The sequence below is a fragment of the Oncorhynchus mykiss genome, chromosome 2 (assembly GCF_013265735.2).
Source record: "Oncorhynchus mykiss isolate Arlee chromosome 2, USDA_OmykA_1.1, whole genome shotgun sequence".
NCBI classification, from domain to species: domain Eukaryota; kingdom Metazoa; phylum Chordata; class Actinopteri; order Salmoniformes; family Salmonidae; genus Oncorhynchus; species Oncorhynchus mykiss.
In genome coordinates, this window is record NC_048566.1 from 102,582,441 (window position 1) to 102,608,759 (window position 26,319).

Below are 26,319 nucleotides of genomic sequence, written 5' to 3' on the forward strand. Positions count from 1 at the left end.
CTAACCAGACCACTCTACCACACCGCCCACCAGACCACTCCACCTCACCGCCAACCAGACCACTCCACCACACCGCCCACCAGACCACTCCACCACACCGCCCACCAGACCACTCCACCAGACCACACTCCACCACATCGCCAACCAGACCACTCCACCTCACCGCCAACCAGACCACTCCACCTCACCGCCCACCAGACCACTCCACCAGACCACACTCCACCACATCGCTAACCAGACCACTCTACCACACCGCCCACCAGACCACTCCACCTCACCGCCAACCAGACCACTCCACCACACCGCCCACCACACCGCCCACCAGACCACTCCACCTCACCGCCAACCAGACCACTCCACCACACCGCCAACCAGACCACTCCACCAACCAGGCCCCTCCACCAGGCCCCTCCACCACACCACCAACCAGGCCCCTCCACCCAATTCATATTTAGCTGACAGACTAAAACAGTGTTCATCTATTAAAATCAGAAAACAATGAGTCCCAAATGGCACCCTATTCCTGAAATAGTGCACTACTTTTGACCAGGACTCATTTGGCAGGCACCCAATGACTGAACAGTGTTGACCTCAGCCTCCGAGTGAAAGGTGAGAATACTAAAAGTGCTGCAGTATACAGGCTACATGACAACACAGTCTGCTGCTACAGAAGATCAACATGAATAAACCAACACACCTGGGTTTCAACATCTTTCAAATACTTTGCGTTTGCTTTAGCCTGCCTACAGTTCCATTTGGGCAGGGTTAGTAAATTGTAACTTCCATTGGTTCCTTTGTGCAAGGCAAAGCACAATCCAGCCTAGTGGAAGTATTTGAACCCAGGTCTGAATATTTATTTTTTGCTAATACAGGAAGAAAAGGGTCAGATAGAAGTCAAGTTCCCATGTGACCCACATGTGAACACTAACAAAGTCAGCACTCAGCAGAGAACAGGAAATAACCAACTATCTGGCTAGATTAGATGATTCAGTTAGTGAAATCAGTTATGTTGACAGAGGTCAAAAGATTAAATCAGTCACAACTGTTGAGGTAATGTCAAAGACTAGTGTGTGTTTTTAACCAAACTTTACCAAATAAATATCAAGTTTAAAATCTACTTCATAAAAAAAAAGTTAGAGATGCTAGTGATATGATGTCAGTGTTGTTTTTTCCAACACATTTCTGTAGGGGACAAATGGAGGTTTGAGATGAAAGGGTGAAAGGTGAATTTAAAATTATTAAAAAAAAAAAAAAAATTGGGGGGGAGATTTGGTTAAAAATAAAAAGGCAAAATTGACATTTGAAATGAAACAGACAAAAGAAAGATGTGAAAAGGAGAGAGAGGGGGGTAGCTTGATTATGGACACGTTTAACTCCTCCATCCAGTCACTAACCAAGAGGACAGAATACAGGTCCCTAAATGGTCCACCACTTCCTTCCTTACAACAAACGTCTGAGTTTTAGTTGCACTGTATCACATGGTGCTGTTCTATACCCTGATCCCAGATCTGTTTGGGCTGTAAAAGCCAACTCCCATGGTCATGCCAAACACGATCTGGGACCAGGCTAGCTGTTCTATGAGTAATCCTACAGAAGGGAAAAATCCATTGTTTTCATTAGAAATGTTTTGCATGTCAGCAGTCAAGTTTTCAAGATATTGGACTTTCAAGAAGCAGAAGTGTCACCAGCCACACCATGATGATATAAAATGCACATAAAGATGCATGTACAGGAAGAAGGTAGTCATGTTGTTAATACGGTTGAATATTAACAGCAGTTATCACAGTGTTATTAACTCTAAGGGTTATTAGTTCAATAATCATAGGTAGAGTTAGTTGACATTTCAACTTGAGTTGTGTGGTTAGAACTAGTGTGATACTGGATTGTTTGTGAGTATTGTTACATGCACACAACAATATGATTATTGTGAAGTCAGATTGATATAGTTTGTAAACGTTTACATGCGTTGCATGAAGAACGGTTCCCTAATAATCTTGTTAACACGACATCTGAAATCAGGCTACATGATAGGACTATGATACATGCAGAACAACTAGTGAGGGGGAGGCTCTGCTGGCACATGCTCAGATCAAACACCAACCAGACCACTCCACCACCAACCAGACCACTCCACCACCAACCAGACCACTCCACCACCAACCAGACCCCTCCACCACCAACCAGACCACTCCACCACCAACCAGACCCCTCCACCACCAACCAGACAACCAACCAGGCCCCTCCACCACCAACCAGACCACTCCACCACCAACCAGACCACTCCACCACCAACCAGACCACTCCACCACCAACCAGACCACTCCACCACCAACCAGACCACTCCACCACCAACCAGACCACTCCACCACCAACCAGACCCCTCCACCACCAACCAGACAACCAACCAGGCCCCTCCACCACCAACCAGACCACTCCACCACCAACCAGACCACTCCACCACCAACCAGACCACTCTACCAACTTGAGTTGGTTAGAACTAGTGAGGGGGAGGCTCTGCTGGCACATGCTCAGATCAAACACCAACCAGACCACTCCACCACCAACCAGACCACTCCACCACCAACCAGACCACTCCACCACCAACCAGACCACTCCACCACCAACCAGACCACTCCACCACCAACCAGACCACTCCACCACCAACCAGACCCCTCCACCACCAACCAGACAACCAACCAGGCCCCTCCACCACCAACCAGACCACTCCACCACCAACCAGACCACTCCACCACCAACCAGACCACTCCACCACCAACCAGACCCCTCCACCACCAACCAGACCACTCCACCACCAACCAGGCCACTCCACCACCAACCAGACCCCTCCACCACCAACCAGACCACTCCACCACCAACCAGGCCACTCCACCACCAACCAGACCCCTCCACCACCAACCAGACCCCTCCACCACCAACCAGACAACCAACCAGGCCCCTCCACCACCAACCAGACCACTCCACCACCAACCAGACCACTCCACCACCAACCAGACCACTCCACCACCAACCAGACCACTCTACCAACTTGAGTTGGTTAGAACTAGTGAGGGGGAGGCTCTGCTGGCACATGCTCAGATCAAACACGCCACTGTAACTCTGATGAAGCTGTTCACATGTCCTAAAAATTGCATCATTATATGAATGCTCAGTGTTTGAGATCAATTAACACCCTTCACCGTGGCACTTTGAGATTTATTTTAAACTGCAAAACCCTTACGCACCACTGCACTTTGTATACCAGGGTTGGCTGGCCTTCTCTAGTCACTCGTAGGCTCAGTCACTGGTATACTTTTATTTACAAAGCCATTTTGGGTTTACTACCTTTTTATTTGGGCATTTGTATTGTTCAGAAATGTGGTGGGTACTCTCTTCGTTCGCTGGACTTTATCCTGCTAACTGTTCCAAATGTCCGAACTGAATTTGGTAAAAGGGCTTTTATGTCCTCTGCGCCATCGTCTTGGAACAACCTTACAAAATACTTTTAAACTGGAAGAACTTGTCCCGATCGGTGTTTTTAAATCACTGATGAATGATCTTGAGACTGATTTCCTGACTTGTCAATGTTTTTGTTATACTCTTGTGAATTCTATGGTTTTTACTTGATTACTTGTAGTTTTTCATGTTGTTTGTCTGTAATTTTTGTAATATCTTGGCCAGGACGCTCTTGAAAAATAGATTTTAAATCTCAATGAGCCCTTCCTGTTTAAATAAATAAAAGATTTAAAAAAACTTTTTTTTTTAGCATCGTCGCATGCCAATTGAAGATAAGCAGAGAAAAGGTGACTAATGTCGTACTCGGCCTACTGCCATAAATCAGTTTAATATCAGATTGTTAGTGTGCATGGAAACGTAGCCAGTGATGTAGTAAACGGAGGGGTAACAGAGCAGAAAGCAGCAGATACCTGGGCTGTCTTTTGGGGAGCATCAGGTGACGGCGACTCTGCAAAACAATAAATGGAATGGATTTGAAATTAAATTAAAATGTTAACAGTTCGAAAATGGAGAGGGAATGGAAAACATGCTTATTAATACAATTATAGTAGTATCTCTCCCATTACTAGAAATTATATTCAAGAACCTGAAATCACATTTATAAAACCTGAGAACCGTTTTTTGCCTACTAAACATTTTATAAAGAATGAAGGAGTGAATCCTAACTTCCATGAAAGTTCAGTCTCCCATTGAAATCAATGCAAGTGAAAATATGATTTGCCCCGACTATACGACTCAGTGCAGTAGCGTGACTATACGACTCAGTGCAGTAGCGTGACTATACGACTCAGTGCAGTAGCGTGACTATACGACTCAGTGCAGTAGCGTGACTATACGACTCAGTGCAGTAGCGTGACTATACGACTCAGTGCAGTAGTGTGACTATGCATATAGAGGAACGACTCAGTACAGTAGTGTGACTATGCATATAGAGGAACAACTCGGTACAGTAGTGTGACTATGCATATAGAGGAACAACTCAGTACAGTAGTGTGACTATGCATATAGAGGAACAACTCAGTACAGTAGTGTGACTATGCATATAGAGGAACAACTCGGTACAGTAGTGTGACTATGCATATAGAGGACCGACTCAGTACAGTAGTGTGACTATGCATATAGAGGACCGACTCAGTACAGACTCAGCTCTCATTGTTAAAGGAAGGAAATAACAGCGCAGTATAGGGGGATTTCCAGAACCAGCCTGTTACCACGGTGACCTGCTGGGAGTGAAGCACTAGTATTATGGGATGGTAAAAAAAACTCCAGGAAGCATCTGAAATGGCCCCCTATTCCATATGACCCTGGTCAACAGTAGAGCCCTATATATGGACCCTGGTCAACAGTAGGGCCCTATATATGGACCCTGGTCAACAGTAGGGCCCTATATATGGACCCTGGTCAACAGTAGGGCCCTATATATGGACCCTGGTCAACAGTAGGGCCCTATATATGGACCCTACCCTCGTCAACAGTAGAGCCCTACATATGGACCCTACCCTTGTCAACAGTAGAGCCCTATATATGGACCCTGGTCAACAGTAGAGCCCTATATATGGACCCTGGTCAACAGTAGGGCCCTAAAAATGGACCCTACCCTGGTCAACAGTAGAGCCCTATATATGGACCCTGGTCAACAGTAGGGCCCTATATATGGACCCTGATCAACAGTAGGGCCCTATATATGGACCCTGATCAACAGTAGGGCCCTATATATGGACCCTGGTCAACAGTAGGGCCCTATATATGGACCCTGGTCAACAGTAGGGCCCTATATATGGACCCTGGTCAACAGTAGGGCCCTATATATGGACCCTGGTCAACAGTAGGGCCCTATATATGGACCCTGGTCAACAGTTGGGCCCTATATATGGACCCTGGTCAACAGTAGGGCCCTATATATGGACCCTGGTCAACAGTAGGGCCCTATATATGGACCCTGGTCAACAGTAGGGCCCTATATATGGACCCTGGTCAACAGTAGGGCCCTATATATGGACCCTGGTCAACAGTAGGGCCCTATATATGGGAAATGGGAAATATAATACTGTAGCAACAGCACACATTTAACACCATGCAAGCCTTGAAGTTGTTGGCATTCTTTCTGCATGTAATACTGCCATTCTGGGTTTAGTAATGAATGGACTCCCAAATCAAACAAGCCAATAGGATCATACGATTTAACCAGATCCAGTCCCTCGCTAAATCCAAATGTTATTTTCTAAACCAACCTGGATCTGGTTAACAGAAGGGTTTGTGTGACAAAAATAGACATGACATCATCAGTGATTTCGATCAATCACAGACTGATTACTGGAGACATACTGAACACACAGTACCTTCCTCTGCAAACACATACTTTTTCATCACCAAACATGACAGTGTGTGAGGGGGTTAGGGTTGGGGGGGGGTTCACGGTTGCTTATTTGGCATATACACATGATATACAGCATGTTGAGCACACAGTGCAATGAAATGTTTACTTGCAGGTTCACCTCTCGACAATAGGAAAGTAATTAAGTGAGTAAAGGGTAATAAAAACAACAAAGCTCAGTGTGTGTGCCAATAACAAAAAGGAGACCAAATGAATAACAGAGGAGTCTCAACAACAACTTTTCAGTCCAGGCTAAGTAAGCTTCCTATGTCTGGGGAATCTCCAGAACACCACCAACCAGACCTGGGAAACTGGCCCATATAAAAACCAGACCTGGGAAACTGGCCCATATAAAAACCAGACCTGGGAAACTGGCCCATATAAAAACCAGACCTGGGAAACTGGCCCATGTAAAAACCAGACCTGGGAAACTGGCCCATGTAAAAACCAGACCTGGGAAACTGGCCCATATAAAAACCAGACCTGGGAAACTGGCCCATATAAAAACCAGACCTGGGAAACTGGCCCATTTAAAAAACAGACATGGGAAACTGGCCCATTTAAAAAACAGACCTGGGAAACTGGCCCAAATTGTTTTTACTTTTGTGATTACTTTCATTGCATCCAGTTCCCCTTCAAGGTCCCCATTTCATCCAGGTCCCCATTTTATCCAATTCCCCTTCAAGGTCCCCATTTTATCCAGGTCCCCTTCAAGGTCCCCATTTTATCCAGGTCCCCATTTTATCCAGGTCCCCATTTTACCCAGGTCCCCATTTTACCCAGGTCCCCATTTTATCCAGGTCCCCTTCAAGGTCCCCATTTTATCCAGGTCCCCATTTTACCCAGGTCCCCATTTTACCCAGGTCCCCTTCAAGGTCCCCATTTTATCCAGGTCCCCATTTTACCCAGGTCCCCATTTTACCCAGGTCCCCATTTTACCCAGGTCCCCATTTTACCCAGGTCCCCATTTTATCCAGGTCCCCTTCAAAGTCCCCATTTTATCCAGGTCCCCATTTTACCCAGGTCCCCATTTTATCCAGGTCCCCATTTTATCCAGGTCCCCTTCAAGGTCCCCATTTTACCCAGGTCCCCATTTTACCCAGGTCCCCTTCAAGGTCCCCATTTTATCCAGGTCCCCATTTTACCCAGGTCCCCTTCAAGGTCCCCATTTTACCCAGGTCCCCTTCAAGGTCCCCATTTTATCCAGGTCCCCATTTTACCCAGGTCCCCTTCAAGGTCCCCATTTTATCCAGGTCCCCTTCAAGGTCCCCATTTTATCCAGGTCCCCATTTTATCCAGGTCCCCATGCAACATCTCCAGTTCACACAGATAGCAGGCATGTGACTGTTTCTGTTCAGCCTCTCAGTAATACTCAATGTAAGACATTTGCTTCTGCTTTCACCCAGATTCCAAACTGAAACGCCAGGCAGCCGTCAGTCAGGCCACCATGGAGAGACACACACACACTCGCGCACACACACACACACACACACACACACACACACGTGCAGTTTATGATGAGGGAGGATGATTTTCTTTTTCATGAAGATGGCCTTATTTCTATTACAGCATATTGGATGACTCTCATTCATATTCCATTCACCCAAAAATAGGCTATTTGTCCTGTACCCATCATGAGGTTGCTACAACCTAGCCTATGAATGAAAGTTTACAATGTCGAGAGAAAAATTTGAGATGACAGAAAATTACACAATACCACATTGCACACTCTTGCCTGCATCTAACTTATCTAGGGTGTAACCATTAATCCAACAGTTGCAAACGAGAGTTTCTATTGGACAAATTCTGGTGTTTTTATCCCCGTTTCATTTGCTTCCATTTATATGCTCTCTCTCTCCCTCTCTCTTGGAGGACCTGAGCCCTAGGACCATGCCTGAGGACTACCTGGCCTGATGACTCCTTGCTGTCCACCTGGCCGTGCTGCTGCTCCAGTTTCAACTGTTCTGCCTGCGACTATGGAACCCTGACCTGTTCACCGGATGTGCTACCTGTCCCAGACCTGCTGTTTTCAAATCTCTAGAGACAGCAGGAGTGGTAGAGATACTCTCAATGATCGGCTATGAAAAGCCAACTGACATTTACTCCTGAGGCATTTACTCCTGACCTGTTGCACCCTCGACAACTACTGTGATTATAATTTTTTTGAACCTGCTGGTCATTTATGAACATCTTGGCCATGTTCTGTTATAATCTCCACCCGGCACAGCCAGAAGAGGACTGGCCACCCCTCATAGCCTGGTTCCTCTCTAGGTTTCTTCCTAGGTTTTGGCCTTTCTAGGGAGTTTTTCCTAGCCACCGTGCCTCTACACCTGCATTGCTTGCTGTTTGGGGTTTTAGGCTGGGTTTCTGTACAGCACTTTGTGACATCAGCTGATGTAAGAGGGGCTTTATAAATACATTTGATTGACTGATGGTTTAAAAAATGTTTTTCAACAGAATTGGCGGAATGAAACACCCCTGATCACGCATAAAACACAGTTCACTTTCATAGCAGCCATGTTGTATTCATTCTAACCTCTATGCACTCTCCTCCTCTCACCTTTTCCCTTCGTCTGTGGACTTCAAATGAGCAACACATCAGCGGTATGTGACCAGGCGAACACACAGCCTAGATCGTTGTCCCCGTATTAGCTAAAGTAACGTCCTAGTCAACATAGCTAATAGAACTAATGCGTTAGTAAACCAGCTACAATCATGCAGTAACGTTACAGTGTGCAGTCAGTTTGCTTATTATACAGAATTTGAAATTATTTATACTTTTGTTATCAGAAAAATAAGAGCCAACAGTGCAGTTTTCTGCTAAAGAGACAGTCCATTATGGTCTAAACATAACAATATTGCTTGGCATGACCCCAGGAAAAGCTGATTCTAACAGCTAATGGGAACCAAAATAAATAAATGAATGACTGGCCGACATTGTGACGATGTCAAGGATATGGACAATGTCAATGATAAGTAAATTAGATTTCCACTATCTAGAACATGTATCTTTACTAATGTGTATGTACACCAGTGATTGAGATACAAGCATCCGAGTGGTATACTACAAATTAGATTCAATGAATTAGCCAGCTAACTTATCTAAATATTCTGAAATAACACATTTTTGTTGTTGTTGATAATCTTAAAATGGGCTCAACAACCAAACACAGATAGAAGTTTAGCTTTCTAAATGAACCAGACACTCAACAGCTATTTCCGTTTATTTATCAAAGTTAGCTAACTCATTGATCCTGCTTTGTAGTATACCTCTCTGACCAACTGTGATCTAACCCTCTGGGGCCTGGCTAACAGCTAACTCACCCAGGCTCTATCAAGGGCCAGGCTAGCAGGCTAAGGGCTAACTCACCCAGGCTTTTTCAGGGGCCAGGCTAACGGCTAACTCACCCAGGCTCTATCAAGGGCCAGGCTAGCAGGCTAACGGCTAACTCACCCAGGCTCTTGCAGACACAGCTGTGATAGTAGAGGTTGAGAACGTCAGGGTAGATGTTAGGCAGGTGTTTGAGTGACAGGAGTCTGCGGAGCTTGGAGGAACACGGTCGTTTCTGCAGCGTCACCAGGTGTCTCTCCTCAGACAGGGTGGTAGGTCTCAACTCCACCTTGTGCTCCTGTCATTACATTAGATCAACTTTATTGTAAGCCTGAAATACAGAACTGTTTTGTGCTAACATTCCACTCCTCATACTATGTGTCATATGCCAACAAGTAGATGGAGTGGAATGTTAGCACAAAACAAACTGGTACCCAGGCTACTTTGTAGTCTTGACAGAAATGTGCTTTACGTACAGAAAAAGCAGAGACTTGACATGGGTAATTCATCAGACACAAACAGCAAATGAAATGTGATACACTACATGACCAAAAGTATGTGGACAACTGCTCATCCAACATCTCATTCCAAAATCATGGGCATTCATTTTGAGTTTCTCCCCCCTTCGCTGCTATAACAGCCTCCACTCTTCTGGGAAGGCTTTCCACTAGATGTTGGAACATTGCTGCTATAACAGCCTCCACTCTTCTGGGAAGGCTTTCCACTAGATGTTGGAACATTGCTGCTATAACAGCCTCCACTCTTCTGGGAAGGCTTTCCACTAGATGTTGGAACATTGATGCTATAACAGCCTCCACTCTTCTGGGAAGGCTTTCCACTAGATGTTGGAACATTGCTGCTATAACAGCCTCCACTCTTCTGGGAAGGCTTTCCACTAGATGTTGGAACATTGCTGCTATAACAGCCTCCACTCTTCTGGGAAGGCTTTCCACTAGATGTTGGAACATTGATGCTATAACAGCCTCCACTCTTCTGGGAAGGCTTTCCACTAGATGTTGGAACATTGCTGCTATAACAGCCTCCACTCTTCTGGGAAGGCTTTCCACTAGATGTTGGAACATTGCTGCGGGGACTTGCTTCCATTCAGCCACAAGAACATTAGTAAGGTCGGGCACTGATGTTGAGCGATTAGGCCTGGCTCGCAGTAAGCGTTCCAATTCATCGCAAAGGTGTTCAATGGGGTTAAGGTCAGGGCTCTGTGCAGGCCAGTCAAATTGGAACTACGCATTCGGGCAGGCAGCATTCTCCTGGCATCCGCCAAACCCAGATTCGTCAGTCGGACTGCCAGATGGTGAAGCGTGATTCATCACTCCAGAGAATGCGTTTTCACTGCTCCAGAGTCTAATGGTGGTGAGCTTTACACCACTCCAGCCAACGCTTGGCATTGCGCATGGTGATCTTAGGCTTGTGTGCGGCTGCTCAGCCATGAAAACCCATTTCATTAAGCACCCGACAAACAGTTCTGACGTTGCTTCCAGAGGCAGTTTCGGTAGTGAGTCTGGCAACCGAGGACAGACGAGTTTTATGTGCTATGCACTTCAGCAATGGGTGTGGCTAAAATAGCAGAATACACTAATTTGAAGGGGTGTCCACATACTTTTGTATACAGTGCATTCAAAAAGTATTCAGACCCTTGACTTTTTCCACATTTTGTTACGTTATGGGCTTATTCTATAATGGGTAAAGAAAATTTAAAAAATGTAATCGATCTACACACAATACCCCAAAATGACAAATTGAAAACAGGTTTTTATATATTTCTGCAAATGTATAAAAAAAATAACAGAAATACCTTAATTACATAAGTATTCAGACCCTTTGCTATGAGACTCAGAATTGAGTTCTCCAACTTGATTGGAGTCCACCTGTGGTAAATTTAATTGATTGGACATGATTTGGAAAGGCACACACCTGTCTATATAAGGTCCTACAGTCGACAATGCATGTCAGAACAAAAACCAAGCCATGAGGTTGAAGGAACTGTCCGTAGAGTTCAGAGACAGGATTGTGTCGAGGCACAGATTGGGGGAAGGGTACCAAAAAATGTCTGCAGCATTGAAGGTCCCCAAGAACATAGTGGCCTCCCTCTTTCTTAAATGGAAGAAGTTTGGAACCACCAAGACTCTTCCTAGAGCTGGCCGCCCAGCCAAACTGAACAATTGGGGGAATAGAGCCTTGGTCATGGAGATGACCAAGAACCCGATGGTCACTCTGACAGAGCTCCAGAGTTCCTCTGTGGAGATGGGATAACCTTCCAGCAGGACAACAATCTCTGCAGCACTCCACCAATCAGACCTTATGGTAGAGTGGCGAGACTGAATCCACTCCTCAGTAAAAAGCGGATCAGTTTGCTAAAAAGTACCTAAAGGACTTTCAGATGATGCAAAACAAGATTCTCTGGTCTGATGAAATCAAGATTGAACTCTTTGGCCTGAATGCCAAGCGTCACATCTGGAGGAAACCAGGCACCATCCCTACGGTGAAGCATGGTGGCATCATGTTGTGGGAATGTTTTTCAGCAGTAGGGACTGGGAGACTAGTCAGGATCGAGGGAAAGAGGAACAGAGCAAAGTACAGAGAGATCCTTATGAAAACCTGCTCCAGAGCGCTCAGGAGCTCGGGAAGGTGAATCTTCGCCCCCCAGACTAATAGGACAACGACCCTAAGCACACAGCCAAGACAACACAGGAGTGGTTTCGGGACAAGTCTCTAAATGTCCTTGAGTGGCACAGCCAGAGCCCGGACTTGAACATGATTAAACATCGCTGGAGAGACCTGAAAATAGCTGTGTAGTGATGCTCCCCATCCAACCTGACAGAGCTTGAGAGGATCTGCAGAGAAGAATGGGAGAAACTCCTCAAATACAGGTGTGCCAAGCTTGTAGCGTCATACCCAAGAAAACATGAGGCTGTAATCGCTGTCAAAGGTACTTCAACAAAAGTATTCAGACCATTTACTCAGTACTATGTAAATGGTATATTTCAGTTTTATATTTTTTTATACATTTGCAAAAATATCTAAACCTGTTTTTGCTTTGTCATTATGGGGTATTGTGTTGTCATTATGGGGTATTGTGATGTCATTATGGGGTATTGTGTGTAGATTGATGAGGAAAAAAACGTAACGTGGAAAAAGTCTAGGGGTCTGAATACTTTCTGAATGCACTGCAATGGAATGAGTGACCTGTCACGTGTAATGAAATGAGTGACCTGTCACGTGTAATGAAATGAGTGACCTGTCACGTGTAATGAAATGAGTGACCTGTCACGTGTAATGAAATGAGTGACCTGTCACGTGTAATGGAATGAGTGACCTGTCACGTGTAATGGAATGAGTGACCTGTCACGTGTATAATGAAATGAGTGACCTGTCACGTGTATAATGAAATGAGTGACCTGCCACGTGTATAATGAAATGAGTGACCTGTCACGTGTATAATGAAATGAGTGACCTGTCACGTGTAATGAAATGAGTGACCTGTCACGTGTAATGAAATGAGTGACCTGTCACGTGTATAATGAAATGAGTGACCTGTCACGTGTAATGAAATGAGTGACCTGTCACGTGTAATGAAATGAGTGACCTGTCACGTGTAATGAAATGAGTGACCTGTCACGTGTATAATGAAATGAGTGACCTGTCACGTGTAATGAAATGAGTGACCTGTCACGTGTATAATGAAATGAGTGACCTGTCACGTGTAATGAAATGAGTGATGTTATGTATTATATGTGGTGCTAAAATGTATTGATTTAAGATTAGATCGAGATCCAGTACGTCACAACTGTACCTGGAGAACCTGGTCGATGTAGACCCCCTGGACCTGAGGGAAGAGCAGCTCCTTGACCACCAGCATGGGAACAAACACCGCGCCTGCCCTCATCACATGGGGGAAGGGACACTGCTTCTGGGCTACATACTGCCCCAGTCTCTGGAGCACATTCTGGAGGGCAGCCTGGGTCTCTGGTCCCCTCAGCCACACCTCCCTGGCCTCAGAACCCAGCAGAGAGGTCACCTTCTGGGCCTTGGGTGGGGAAATGGCGGTGGAGGTAAGGGAGATGTCCAGCTGGGACAGCCAGGTTTGGAGCTCTGTGGGTGGGGTGTGGGACACACAGCTGGAAACCAGGTTACAAAGTAAGAGGTGCAGCTCTAGGAAGTGCTGTCTGGCTGGTCGGGAGCTGTTGTTGCTGTCTGAAAGGGCATGAGGGCTGCGGCTGGATTTGGCTACAGCTGTAGGGTCAGTGGGTGACTGTGGGACCTCTGTAGAGCAGGGAGGGGGAGCAACAGCCCGGAGCATGTTATCTGGCAGGACGATCTTATAAGTGGATAGTTTGAGACATTGAGGAGGGATGTTTTGAAGGTTCAGTTTGGTGGTGGCTGGGTTGGTGGATTGGGGAGAGCTGGATGATTTAGGGTGTGGTGTAGCAGTCTGGTCATAGGGCTTCTGATGGGCCTGGGGAGGGTGGTGCACGTTATGGGTGAACGCGCCAACTATCCTATGCCTTATTGAGAGGGGTTGGGGTGGAGTTGTTGATTTGGGACGTAGGTGGGGTTGCGGCGGATTGGGTGGATAGTGGTTGGACAGGGGCTGGGATGGATGGTGGTTGGACTGGGATGGATGGTGGTTGGACAGGGGCTGGGATGGATGGTGGTTGGACTGGGGCTGGGATGGATGGTGGTTGGACAGGGGATGGGATGGATGGTGGTTGGACTGGGATGGATGGTGGTTGGACAGGGGCTGGGATGGATGGTGGTTGGACAGGGGCTGGGATGGATGGTGGTTGGACCGGGGCTGGTGGTGCTGAGTTTGGGACTGATGGTGGTGCTGAGTTTGGGACTGATGGTGGTGCTGAGTTTGGGACTGATGGTGGTGCTCGTTGTAAGTAAAAGATCCCTCCATCACACGTCTATCTGTAGCCGACATAATAGAAATATATTTATCTGACGCTATTGACAATTTACTGTCCAGTTGATCAGATTCACATTTCTTAATAACACCCACGGTGAGATCATGTACAAACACACCCGGCTCTGTTGTTGCTGCTGCCACCTCCATCTCTTCCTCTTCCTTAATAACCACTTTAGTCTGCATGTCGTCATCAGTCTTCACTTCCACCTCCCTCTCTGGTTCTTGCTGTGGTTCCTCCTCCTCTTCCTTAACCACTTTAATCTGCAAATCGGCGGTCTTCACTTCCACCTCCCTCTCTGGTTCCTGCGGTGATTCACTGAAAACAGGCACTACGGGTGTCTTCTGTGTAGTGTCTGATCTGACTACAATACCCAGAATCCTCTGCTGGACTACAGGCCTCTGCTGTTCTGAGGCTGGTCGGACTACATGGTTACCAATCCTGTGATTGATTGATACAGGCTTCCCTTCCTCTCGTTCAGGGTCTCTCTCAGGCCTGTGTGGGTCAGATGTAGGGCCTGTTTCCTGTCTGTGTTGATGACGTCTGTGAGGGTCTGATTGGGTCTCAGGTTTGAGCACACAGTGTCCAGAAGGATGGCGGTCAGTTCTCTGAGATCCTCTAACAGGTAGAGACAGCATGCCAGCAGCCTCTAGGTAAGCCTTGTATGGAGCCAGGCTGAAAACATTGTTGATGACTGGCATGGGAGGAGAGGGAGACAGACAGCTATCGAGTCCGCCTCCCTCTCCGTTCACCTCTGCTCTCCCTCCCTCTGCTATATCTCCCTCTGCTATATCTCCCTCTGCTATATCTCCCTCTGCTATATCTCCCTCTGCTATATCTCCCTCTGCTATATCTCCCTCTCCGTTCGTCTTCATCTTCTGTCGTTTCTGATATAGTTCCACATCAATGACGTCATCCCCATTGTCCTGTGTGTGTTTTGGTGAGGGAGAGTCTATGTTGATGGGTCGGTCTGAGTCCGAGACCCATCTCTTCAGCATTTCTGTACCAGTAGTGATCATGTCTCCATGCACATTAGACTGAGGGACAGGACTGTCTCGAAGCCTCACTACAGTAGAACCAGTCATTCCCTGACACGTGGCGTTGTGATGGTTACGTGTAGTTGTGTGTTGGTGGTTGTTCTGGTTGGCTGTAGTTGTGTGGTGGTTGCCATAGTTTACAGCAGTTGTACACATGGCTGTAGTAGCATGGTTGTTGCTGTGGTGGTGGTGGTGGTTGGCTGGGTGGTTGTGATGGCCATAGTCAGCCCGTGACAGTGTGGTGGAGACAGTCAGTGGGGCTCCAGGGAGTGTGGAGTCAGAGTGTCCCCGAGATAGGTGGTGTCTCCTGGGGGAGGAGACCTGAGGAGAGGTGACTGGAGATCTGTACTGAGGCAGGGAGTAGTCCAGGGGTCTCTCAGTCCGCTGTAGGCTGCTGGGGGGAGATGGAGAGGCACAGGGTCTCTCTGGGGCTATAGCAGGGGCTCTCATCTGACCTGCTGCATTCAGGGGCATCCTGTACAATTGATGATAGGAGGGCTGGTCAAAACTCCTGAGGTATGGGTGGCTACTAGGAGCCATGTGGCTAGACATGGGGACATCAGTACTGTACATAGACTGGGTGACATGGTAGTGGGTGGGGGTTGCTGTGCTGGGAAGATGAGAAGCTAGGTGGGGTCCTGTCTGGGTGGGACTGGGAGGTAGGGGTCTTTTAGAACCTTTAGAGACCATAACATCCTCCCAGTCTCTGTCTCTGTGCATTCCTCCTCCTGCATCTTTAAAACCTGCTCCACAACTCTCACTCTCTCCCTCCACATTTGCCTGAGGATGGTAGTAAAAAATGGGCTGTGTGACTGGGAGCTGGCTGTATTTGGCCACATTGGGAGAAGAGCGGCCCTGATAAACTTGTGATGTTACCGGAACGCCATGGTGCAAAGGGGTCATGGGTTTGTATGTTGTAGGGTGGAAGGGGTGAGAGGGAGGAGAGGGATGGGAGGGATGGCAGGAGGGATGAGAGGGATGGGAGGGATGGTAGGAGGGGTGAGAGGGATGGGAGGAGGGGTGAGAGGAAGAGCAGGAGGGGTGAGAGGAAGAGCAGGAGGGGTGAGAGGAAGAGCAGGAGGGGTGAGAGGAAGAGCAGGAGGGGTGAGAGGAAGAGCAGGAGGGGTGGGAAGAGACCAAGCTGTGATAGGTTGGACGTTTAGAAGGGATTTGTAAACGTTGGCATTGATCAGCCCCATAGGGGGAGGCGCCTAACTGTGAAGAGAGGGGGTCACATGTAAATGAGGAGGGGCTTCGTACGGCACGGGCCGGGGCACATGGGTAACCAATGCTGTAGGTTGGTTCCATGAAGACAGGAAATCTTTGTGCCGATACTGCTCTGTTGGGGATTCCATTGGGGTGGTGTTGGTGGTCCTTGCCATCTTTTAGAGGCAGTCTGTCTGATAGTCTCTCTGTCTCAACACCGTGCTCCGGCTGCAGAGCCCTGGGGTGGTGGTGGGAGCTAGGACTATACATCCACCCCTCATACAAATTAAGATGGGGATGGATCCTGTGTACTCCCCCCCTCTGCTCCAGACTGTGCCTCTGTCCTACAGTACAGCCCAGCTCAGAACAGCAGGGGGAGGGGTGTCCGTAGAGCGGTTTGGGAACAGCCAGACTCAGACAGACAGAGTTCTCAGACTGAGGGGAGAGGCTAACTCCTCCAACAGGGGGCTGTTTCCTCACAGCAATGGGCATAGCGATGGTCCCAGGCCCGCTGGTGGGACTCCTCAGCCCACCTGGGCTCCTGGTGTAGTAGGTAAAACCCTGCTTAGCTGGAGTGTCCTGAGCAGTAGCAGAGACAGAGTTACTACCACTAACACTACTACTCTCAGTAGAAAAAGTCTCTGCCCTGCTGTAAACTATGTGGTTTCGTAACGACCCCTCCTCCACGCTCTGAGGGGAAACCCCCACATTCCTCCTGTTCAGCAGCAACCCCTCAGAGGGGCTCCAGGAAGGTCGGAGGTCAGGGTCAGAGAGGTCGTGACCCCCGAGGTCATAGGTGAAGTAGGCCCTGTTCTGCAGAGCCTGGGTCTGGGGTGTGTGGTGGGGGGCAGAGGGGTAGTGAGCCAGGCTGGCTGGTTTAGAGAGCCCTCCTGCCTCTGTAGACGCCACACTACCAATGATGGACCCTTCCAGCCGGGGCATCTTGCTCTGGACCACCGGGGCGACAGTGAAGCTTGGCTGGACTCGTTTACTGCTGTTGCTCATCATGTGTTGACTCTGTGGTGGTCCGATAATAGACCAGGATCTGAGACACAGGAGAGAATAGATGTTTATACATCACATTTCTCACTACAAATGCTGTTCAAAGTGCTTAACAGATATGAGGTCGTTCGGTTCAAATGATTTCAAAAGTTGAAGTTCTAGTGAGTTACTAGCTCCTCTGTCCCCATTTGATCAACTCTATGGTTACAAATATGATGAATATCAATGTTCATGTCTTTCAAATACAAGCAAAAAACACAATAATATAGAGTGTTTCTGTTAAAAAGAGGTCTCAGACATTAGGTCACTCAGGTCAAAAGTTCAACGTTTTAGTTCTTCTGATCTAGCCTGAAATCCAGACCTGTTTTGTGCTAATATTACACTCCTTGTCATATGTCAAACAGGAGTGGAATATTATCACAAACAGACTAGGAACCAGGCTACCTCTGTTCACTTACGAGCAACAACAAAACATCTCAACTCACAGTCAAATACCAAAACAAGAATAAGTACATCTGTTGAAAATACAAGCATCCACCTCTTCCTGTTCAGAGAGAAGACAAGTACAACATCACAAGGCCTTGGGAGCTTGTGAGGAAGAAAAAAAACAGATCACGATAAAATAGCTTTTGTTCCAAAATAGCTGGACAAGAAGTAAAGTACAGTAGTTTAAAGCAGCCTCTGTTTAAAGTACCACCTTCTACATCTCCAAACAGTGCTGTAAGTCTCCAGCCCATTCCTGTCTTGTGTTTTGCTATATAAGGCAATAGGCAACACGTATGACTCATGCCATTTACTGTGGTGAGGTTGGAATGGAGACTCCACATGTGTTCTGCCCTCTCATCTCTGCTTCACACAAACGTGATTAAATCCCCCTTCACCACAGAACTGTAACTTCAGAACATATTGAGGGGGAGTAAACTGAAGAATGTATTTCAAACCTTCTCAAGGAAACACCACCGATGCTTTGTCAGTAATACTGAGATGATTTATCATCCTCTTTGCAGAGGATCACTTCATCATGGTGAAGTAAACAGTCACCTACATTTAACTCATGTGGGCCACAACCTAACCACAGACGTAGACAGGTCGCCTCATCTAGCGCACAGGGGTATTCTACAGCCCACGCGGAGGCATTCTACAGCCCACGCCGAGGCGCTCTACAAGCCCAAGCCGAGGCGCTCTACAGCCCAAGCCGAGGCGCTCTACAGCCCAAGCCGAGGCGCTCTACAGCCCACCCGCTCTAAAGCCCACGCCATGGCGCTCTACAGCCCACCCGCTCTACAGCCCACGCCGAGGCGCTCTACATACCACGCGCTCTACAGCCCACGCCGAGGCGCTCTACAGCCCAGGCCGAGGCGCTCTACAGCCCACGCCGAGGCGCTCTACAGCCCACGCCGAGGCGCTCTACAGCCCACGCCGAGGCGCTCTACAGCCCAAGCCTAGGCGCTCTACAGCCCACGCCGAGGCGCTCTACAGCCCACCCGCTCTACAGCCCACGTCGAGGCGCTCTACATACCACGCCGAGGCGCTCTACAGCCCACGCCGAGGCGCTCTACAGCCCACGCCGAGGCGCTCTACAACCCAAGCCTAGGCGCTCTACAGCCCACGCCGAGGCGCTCTACAGCCCACCCGCTCTACAGCCCACGTCGAGGCGCTCTACATACCACGCCGAGGCGCTCTACATACCACGCGCTCTACAGCCCACGCCGAGGCGCTCTACAGCCCACGCGCTCTACAGCCCACGCCGAGGCGCTCTACAGCCCACGCGCTCTACAGCCCACGCCGAGGCGCTCTACAGCCCACGCCGAGGCGCTCTACAGCCCACGCCGAGGCGCTCTACATACCACCCGCTCTACAGCCCACGCCGAGGCGCTCTACAGCCCAAGCCGAAGCGCTCTACAGCCCACGCCGAGGCGCTCTACAGCCCACGCCGAGGCGCTCTACATACCACCCGCTCTACAGCCCTCGCCGAGGCGCTCTACAGCCCAAGCCGAGGCGCTCTACAGCCCACGCCGAGGCGCTCTACATACCACGCGCTCTACAGCCCACGCCGAGGCGCTCTACATACCACGCGCTCTACAGCCCACGCCGAGGCGCTCTACAGTCTCATCTCTCCAACACCTCAGGTAGGAGGGACTGGTGGTTACCTAGCCACACGTCAGGAGGATAGAGCAGAGGTGTACACACACACACACACACACACACACACAACTGAAGAGGGATGTTGGCTTATGATTCATGACATATTACTTATTGACATGTAGAAAAGCAGGTTCTGGTACGAGGTCAGTCTGACCAGCGTGACCAATTAATAATTATCCTTCCTGCAGTGAGTTCAGGGGTGGACCTTAGAGTTCACTGTGTCTGCTGTCATACAACGTTCTGCTGTCACACAATATTCTGCTGTCACACAACACAACATTACATTCTCTTCAATACAACATTCTGCTGTCACACGACACAACATTACATTCTCTTCAATACAACATTCTGCTGTCACACGACACAACATTACATTCTCTTCAATACAACATTCTGCTGTCACACAACATTACATTCTCTTCAATACAACATTCTGCTGTCACACAACACAACATTACATTCTCTTCAATACAACATTCTGCTGTCACACAACATTACATTCTCTTCAATACAACATTCTGCTGTCACACAACACAACATTACATTCTCTTCAATACAACATTCTGCTGTCACACAACATTACATTCTCTTCAATACAACATTCTGCTGTCACACAACACAACATTACATTCTCTTCAATACAACATTCTGCTGTCACACAACACAACATTACATTCTCTTCAATACAACATTCTGCTGTCACACAACACAACATTACATTCTCTTCAATACAACATTCTGCTGTCACACAACACAACATTACATTCTCTTTAATACAACATTCTGCTGTCACACAACATTACATTCTCTTCAATACAACATTCTGCTGTCACACAACACAACATTACATTCTCTTCAATACAACATTCTGCTGTCACACAACACTACATTCTCTTCAATACAACATTCTGCTGTCACACAACACAACATTCTCTTCAATACAACATTCTGCTGTCACACAACACAACATTCTCTTCAATACAACATTCTGCTGTCACACAACACAACATTACATTCTCTTCAATACAACATTCTGCTGTCACACAACATTACATTCTCTTCAATACAACATTCTGCTGTCACACAACACAACATTACATTCTCTTCAATACAACATTCTGCTGTCACACAACACAACATTACATTCTCTTCAATACAACATTCTGCTGTCACACAACACAACATTACATTCTCTTCAATACAACATTCTGCTGTCACACTACACAACATTACATTCTCTTCAATACAACATTCTGCTGTCACACAACACTACATTCTCTTCAATACAACATTCTGCTGTCACACGACACATTACATTCTCTTCAATACAACATTCTGCTGTCACACAACACAACATTCTCTTCAATACAACATTCTGCTGTCACACAACACAACATTCTCTTCAATACAACATTCTGCTGTCACACAACATTACATTCTCTTCAATACAACATTCTGCTGTCACACAACACAACATTCTCTTCAATACAACATTCTGCTGTCACACAACATTACATTCTCTTCAATACAACATTCTGCTGTCACACAACACAACACTACATTCTCTTCAATACAACATTCTGCTGTCACACAACATTACATTCTCTTCAATACAACATTCTGCTGTCACACAAAACAACATTACATTCTCTTCAATACAACATTCTGCTGTCACACAACACTACATTCTCTTCAATACAACATTCTGCTGTCACACGACACATTACATTCTCTTCAATACAACATTCTGCTGTCACACAACACAACATTACATTCTCTTCAATACAACATTCTGCTGTCACACAACACAACATTACATTCTCTTCAATACAACATTCTGCTGTCACACGACACAACATTACATTCTCTTCAATACAACATTCTGCTGTCACACAACATTACATTCTCTTCAATACAACATTCTGCTGTCACACAACATTCTGCTGTCACACAACACAACATTACATTCTCTTCAATACAACATTCTGCTGTCACACAACATTACATTCTCTTCAATACAACATTCTGCTGTCACACAACATTCTGCTGTCACACAACACAACATTACATTCTCTTCAATACAACATTCTGCTGTCACACAACATTCTGCTGTCACACAACATTACATTCTCTTCAATACAACATTCTGCTGTCACACATTACATTCTCTTCAATACAACATTCTGCTGTCACACAACACAACATTACATTCTCTTCAATACAACATTCTGCTGTCACACAACATTACATTCTCTTCAATACAACATTCTGCTGTCACACAACACAACATTACATTCTCTTCAATACAACATTCTGCTGTCACACAACATTACATTCTCTTCAATACAACATTCTGCTGTCACACAACATTACATTCTCTTCAATACAACATTCTACTGTCACACAACATTACATTCTCTTCAATACAACATTCTGCTGTCACACAACACAACATTACATTCTCTTCAATACAACATTCTGCTGTCACACAACACAACATTACATTCTCTTCAATACAACATTCTGCTGTCACACAACACAACATTACATTCTCTTCAATACAACATTCTGCAGTCACACAACACAACATTACATTCTCTTCAATACAACATTCTGCTGTCACACAACACAACATTACATTCTCTTCAATACAACATTCTGCTGTCACACAACAACATTACAATCTCTTCAATACAACATTACATTATCAGTGAAACAACGCAGGAGGAAAACGGGCACATTGATTGACCGATACCAAGGAAAGCAGTAAGTCCACAGTACATTGTGAGGTTACATACACTACACGACCAAAAGTATGTGGACACTTGCTCGTCAAACATCTCATTCCAAAATCATCAGCATTAATATTGAGTTGTTTCCCCTTTGCCGCTATAAAACAGCCTCCACACTTCTGGGAAGGCTTTCCACTTGATGTTAGATAATTAGTGAGGTCACGCACTGATTTATGGTGATTAGGTCTGGCTCGCAGTCTGCGTTCCAATTCATCCCAAAGGCGTTTGATGGGGTTGAGGTCAGGGCTCTGTGCAGGCCAGTCAAGTTCTTCCACAACTATCGACAAACTATTTCTGTATGGACCTTGCTTGGTGCACGGGGCATTGTCATGTTGAACTAGGAAAGGGTCTTCCCCAAACTGTTGCAACAATGTTAGAAGCACAGAATCATCTTGAATGGCATGGTATGCTGTAGTGTTAGGATTTCCCTTCACTGGAACTAAGGGGCCCGAACCATGAAAAACAGCCCCAATCTATTATTCCTCCTCCACCAAACTTTACAGTTGGCACTGCATTCGGGCAGGTAGCTTTCTCCTGGGTGTTGCAACCAAGGACAGATGATTTTTACACGTTACGCGCTTCAGCGGTCCCATTCTGTGAGCTTGTGTGACCTACCACTTCATGGCTGGGCCGTTGTTGCTCCTAGATGTTTCCAGTTCACAATAATAGTACTTACAGTTGACTGGGGCAGCTCTAGCAAGGCAGAAATTTGATGAACTGACTTGTTGGAAAGGTCATTCTACTGCCAATGTTTGTCTATGGAGATTGCATGGCGGTGCGCTCGATTTTATACACCTGCCAGCAACGGGTGTGGCTGAAATAGCCAAATCCAATAATATGAAGGGGTGTTCACATACTTTTATATATATATGCACACGCAGTGCATTCGGAAAGTATCCAGAGCCTTTGAATTTTTCCAGATTATTACAGCCTTATTCTAAAATTGATTCAATTGTTATTTGTCCCTCAATCTACACACAATACTGCATGATAAAAATCTGAAAAATAACATTTACATAAGTATTCAGACAGTTTACTCAGTACTTTATTAAAGCACCTTTGGCAGCGATTACAGCCTCGAGTCTTCTTGTGTATGACGCTACAAGCTCGGCACACCTGTATTTGGAGAGTTTCTCCCATTCTTCTCTGCAGATCCTCTCAAGTCAGGTTGGATGAGGAGCGTCGATGCACAGCTATTTTCAGGTCTCTCCAGCGATGTTTGATTGGGTTCAAGTCTGGGCTCTGGCTGGGCCACTCAAGGACATTCAGAGACTTGTCCTGAAGCCACTCCTGCATTGTCTTGGCTGTGTGTTTAGGGTCGTTGTCCTTTTGGAAGGTGAACCTTCGCCCCAGTCTGAGGTCCTGAGCGCTCTGGAGCAGGTTTTCATCAAGGATCTCTCTGTACTTTGCTCCGTTCATCTTTGCCTCGATCCTGACTGGTCTGCCAGTCTCTGCCGCTGAAAAACATCCCCACAGTGTGATGCTGCCACCACTATGCTTCACCGTAGGGATAGTCTGAGGGTCCTTTAGATGCTTTTGGCAAACTCCAAGCGGGCTGTCAAATGGCTTTTACTGAGGAGTGGCTTCCGTCTGGCCTCTCTACCATAAAGGCCTGATTGGTGGAGTGCTGCAGAGATGTTTGTCCTGCTGGAAGGTTCTCCCATCTCCACAGAGGAACTCTGGAGCTCTGTCAGTGTGACCATCGGGTTCTTGGTCACTTCCCTGACCAAGGCCCTGCTCCCCCAATTGTTCAGTTTGGCTGGGCGGCCAGCTCTAGGAAAAGTGTTGGTGGATCCAAACTTCTTCCATTTAAGAATGAGGGCGGCCACTGTGTTCTTGAGGACCTTCAATGTGGCAGACACTTGTTGGTACCCTTCCCCAGATCTGTGCCTCGACACAATCCTGTCTCAGAGCTCTAAGGAAAATTCCGTCAAATGTGAGACCTTTATATAGACAGACGTGTGCCTTTCCCAAAATCATGTCCAATCAATTGATGATCAATGGAAACAGGATGCACCTGAGCTCAATTTCGAGTCTCATAGCAAAGGGTCTGAATAATTACGGAAATAAGGTATGTTTCTTTTTTATTGGATTTTATTTGCAAACACCTGTTTTCACTTTGCCAATATGGGGTATTGTGTGTAGAAAACAACTAATTTAATCAATTTTAGAAAAATGCAGTAATGTAACAAAACGTGGAAAAATGGAAGGGGTCTGAATACTTTCCGAATGCACCGTAGTGTCATTAGTCACAATAATAGAATATTTAGACAATGGAATAAAGCCTTAGCGTCAGAAGTAAAGTGTCTCCTGTTTGCCTCAAATTAGTCCTTTTTGGATGTTTTCTTGGTTAGCCCTTTAGCTATTATATCTAGCTACCATGGAATGAATAGAGTCTAGATAAACTAGACATGACCAGAGCTATATAAACAATGTTGCTACCCATCATTATGACTAATTATATATTGAGTGACCAGAGGACATATTTTCCCCTGAAACAAAAAGCCTGGTGACACAAACGCCAACTCTGAGTCACACAGCTTTTTCACCCCTAGAGTCGGCCCCAATCCACCCCATGGAGTCGGCCCCAACCCACCCCTGGAGTCGGCCCCAACCCAACCCACCCACCCCTGGAGTCGGCCCCACCCCACCCCACCCACCCCTGGAGTCGGCCCCACCCCACCCCACCCACCCCTGGAGTCGGCCCCACCCCACCCCACGCACCACTGGAGTCGGCCCCACCCCACCCACCCACCCACCCCTGGAGTCGGCCCCACCCCACCCCACGCACCCCTGGAGTCGGCCCCAACCCACCCCACGCACCCCTGGAGTCGGCCCCAACCCACCCCAACCACGCCTGGAGTCGGCCCCAACCCACCCCAACCACGCCTGGAGTCGGCCCCAACCCACCCCAACCACGCCTGGAGTCGGCCCCAACCCACCCCAACCACGCCTGGAGTCGGCCCCAACCCACCCCAACCACGCCTGGAGTCGGCCCCAACCCACCCCACCCACGCCTGGAGTCGGCCCCAACCCACCCCACCCACGCCTGGAGTCGGCCCCAACCCACCCCACCCACGCCTGGAGTCGGCCCCAACCCACCCCACCCACGCCTGGAGTCGGCCCCAACCCACCCCACCCACGCCTGGAGTCGGCCCCAACCCACCCCACCCACCCCTGGAGTCGGCCCCACCCCACGCACCACTGGAGTCGGCCCCAACCCACCACTGGAGTCGGCCCCAACCCACCACTGGAGTCGGCCCCACCCCACGCACCACTGGAGTCGGCCCCACCCCACCCACGCCTGGAGTCGGCCCAAACCCACCCACGCCTGGAGTCGGCCCCAACCCACCCCACCCACGCCTGGAGTCGGCCCCAACCCACCCCACCCACGCCTGGAGTCGGCCCCACCCCACGCACCCCTGGAGTCGGCCCCACCCCACCCCACGCACCCCTGGAGTCGGCCCCAACCCACACACGCCTGGAGTCGGCCCCAACCCACCCACGTCTGGAGTCGGCCCCACCCCACGCACCCCTGGAGTCGGCTTCAAATCAGTGTAGATGAAGGGGAAGAGACGGGTTAAAGAAGGATTCTTCAGCCTTGAGACATAGATTGTGTATGTGTGCCATTCAGAGGGTGAATGGGCAAGACAAAATATTTAAATGCCTTTGACCACCCCTGGTAGTAGATGCAAAAACTGCAACGCTGCTGGGTTTTTTTACACTCAAAAGTTTTCCCGTGTGTATCAAGAATGGTCCACCACCCAAAGGACATTCAGCCAACTTAACACAACTGTGACGCATCAGAGTCAACATGGGCCAGCATACCTGTGGAATGTTTGACACCTTGTAGAATCCATGCCCCGGCAATTGAGGCTGTTCTGAGGGCAAAAGGGGGTGCAACTCAATATTAGGAAGGTGTTCCTGATGTTTGTTATACTCAGTGTGTGGATACATACAAAACACACACACTACCAGTCAAAAGTTTGGA

General features: G+C 47.6%; 2 protein-coding genes across 2 annotated transcripts in view; one reads left to right on the forward strand and one right to left on the reverse strand.

Moving 5' to 3' along the window:
- Positions 1-26,319, reverse strand: part of c2h15orf39 (chromosome 2 C15orf39 homolog) — a 39,108-nt gene that overhangs the window by 7,142 nt on the left and 5,647 nt on the right. Inside the window, exons 2-3 of the mRNA XM_036934567.1 lie at positions 13,030-17,434; positions 9,342-9,516 (exon numbers count right to left, since the gene is read on the reverse strand). Of these exons, the coding sequence (XP_036790462.1) occupies positions 9,342-9,516; positions 13,030-17,397 (4,543 nt within the window). The 5' untranslated portion in view covers positions 17,398-17,434. The remainder of the gene's footprint in view (positions 1-9,341; positions 9,517-13,029; positions 17,435-26,319) is intronic.
- On the forward strand, positions 18,178-25,893 carry LOC118936918 (basic proline-rich protein-like). Its single transcript, XM_036934571.1, has 3 exons — positions 18,178-18,192; positions 18,663-19,551; positions 24,884-25,893. Exons 1-3 carry the CDS (start codon positions 18,178-18,180, stop codon positions 25,891-25,893), a joined length of 1,914 nt encoding a protein of 637 aa, XP_036790466.1.

What these genes read in the sequence shown, in the direction of transcription:
- LOC118936918 (XM_036934571.1), top strand. An exon ending in TGGTGGTTACCTAGCCACAC is followed by an intron (nt 19,552 to 24,883) that starts GTCAGGAGGATA and finishes TTTCACCCCTAG; the next exon opens with AGTCGGCCCCAATCCACCCC.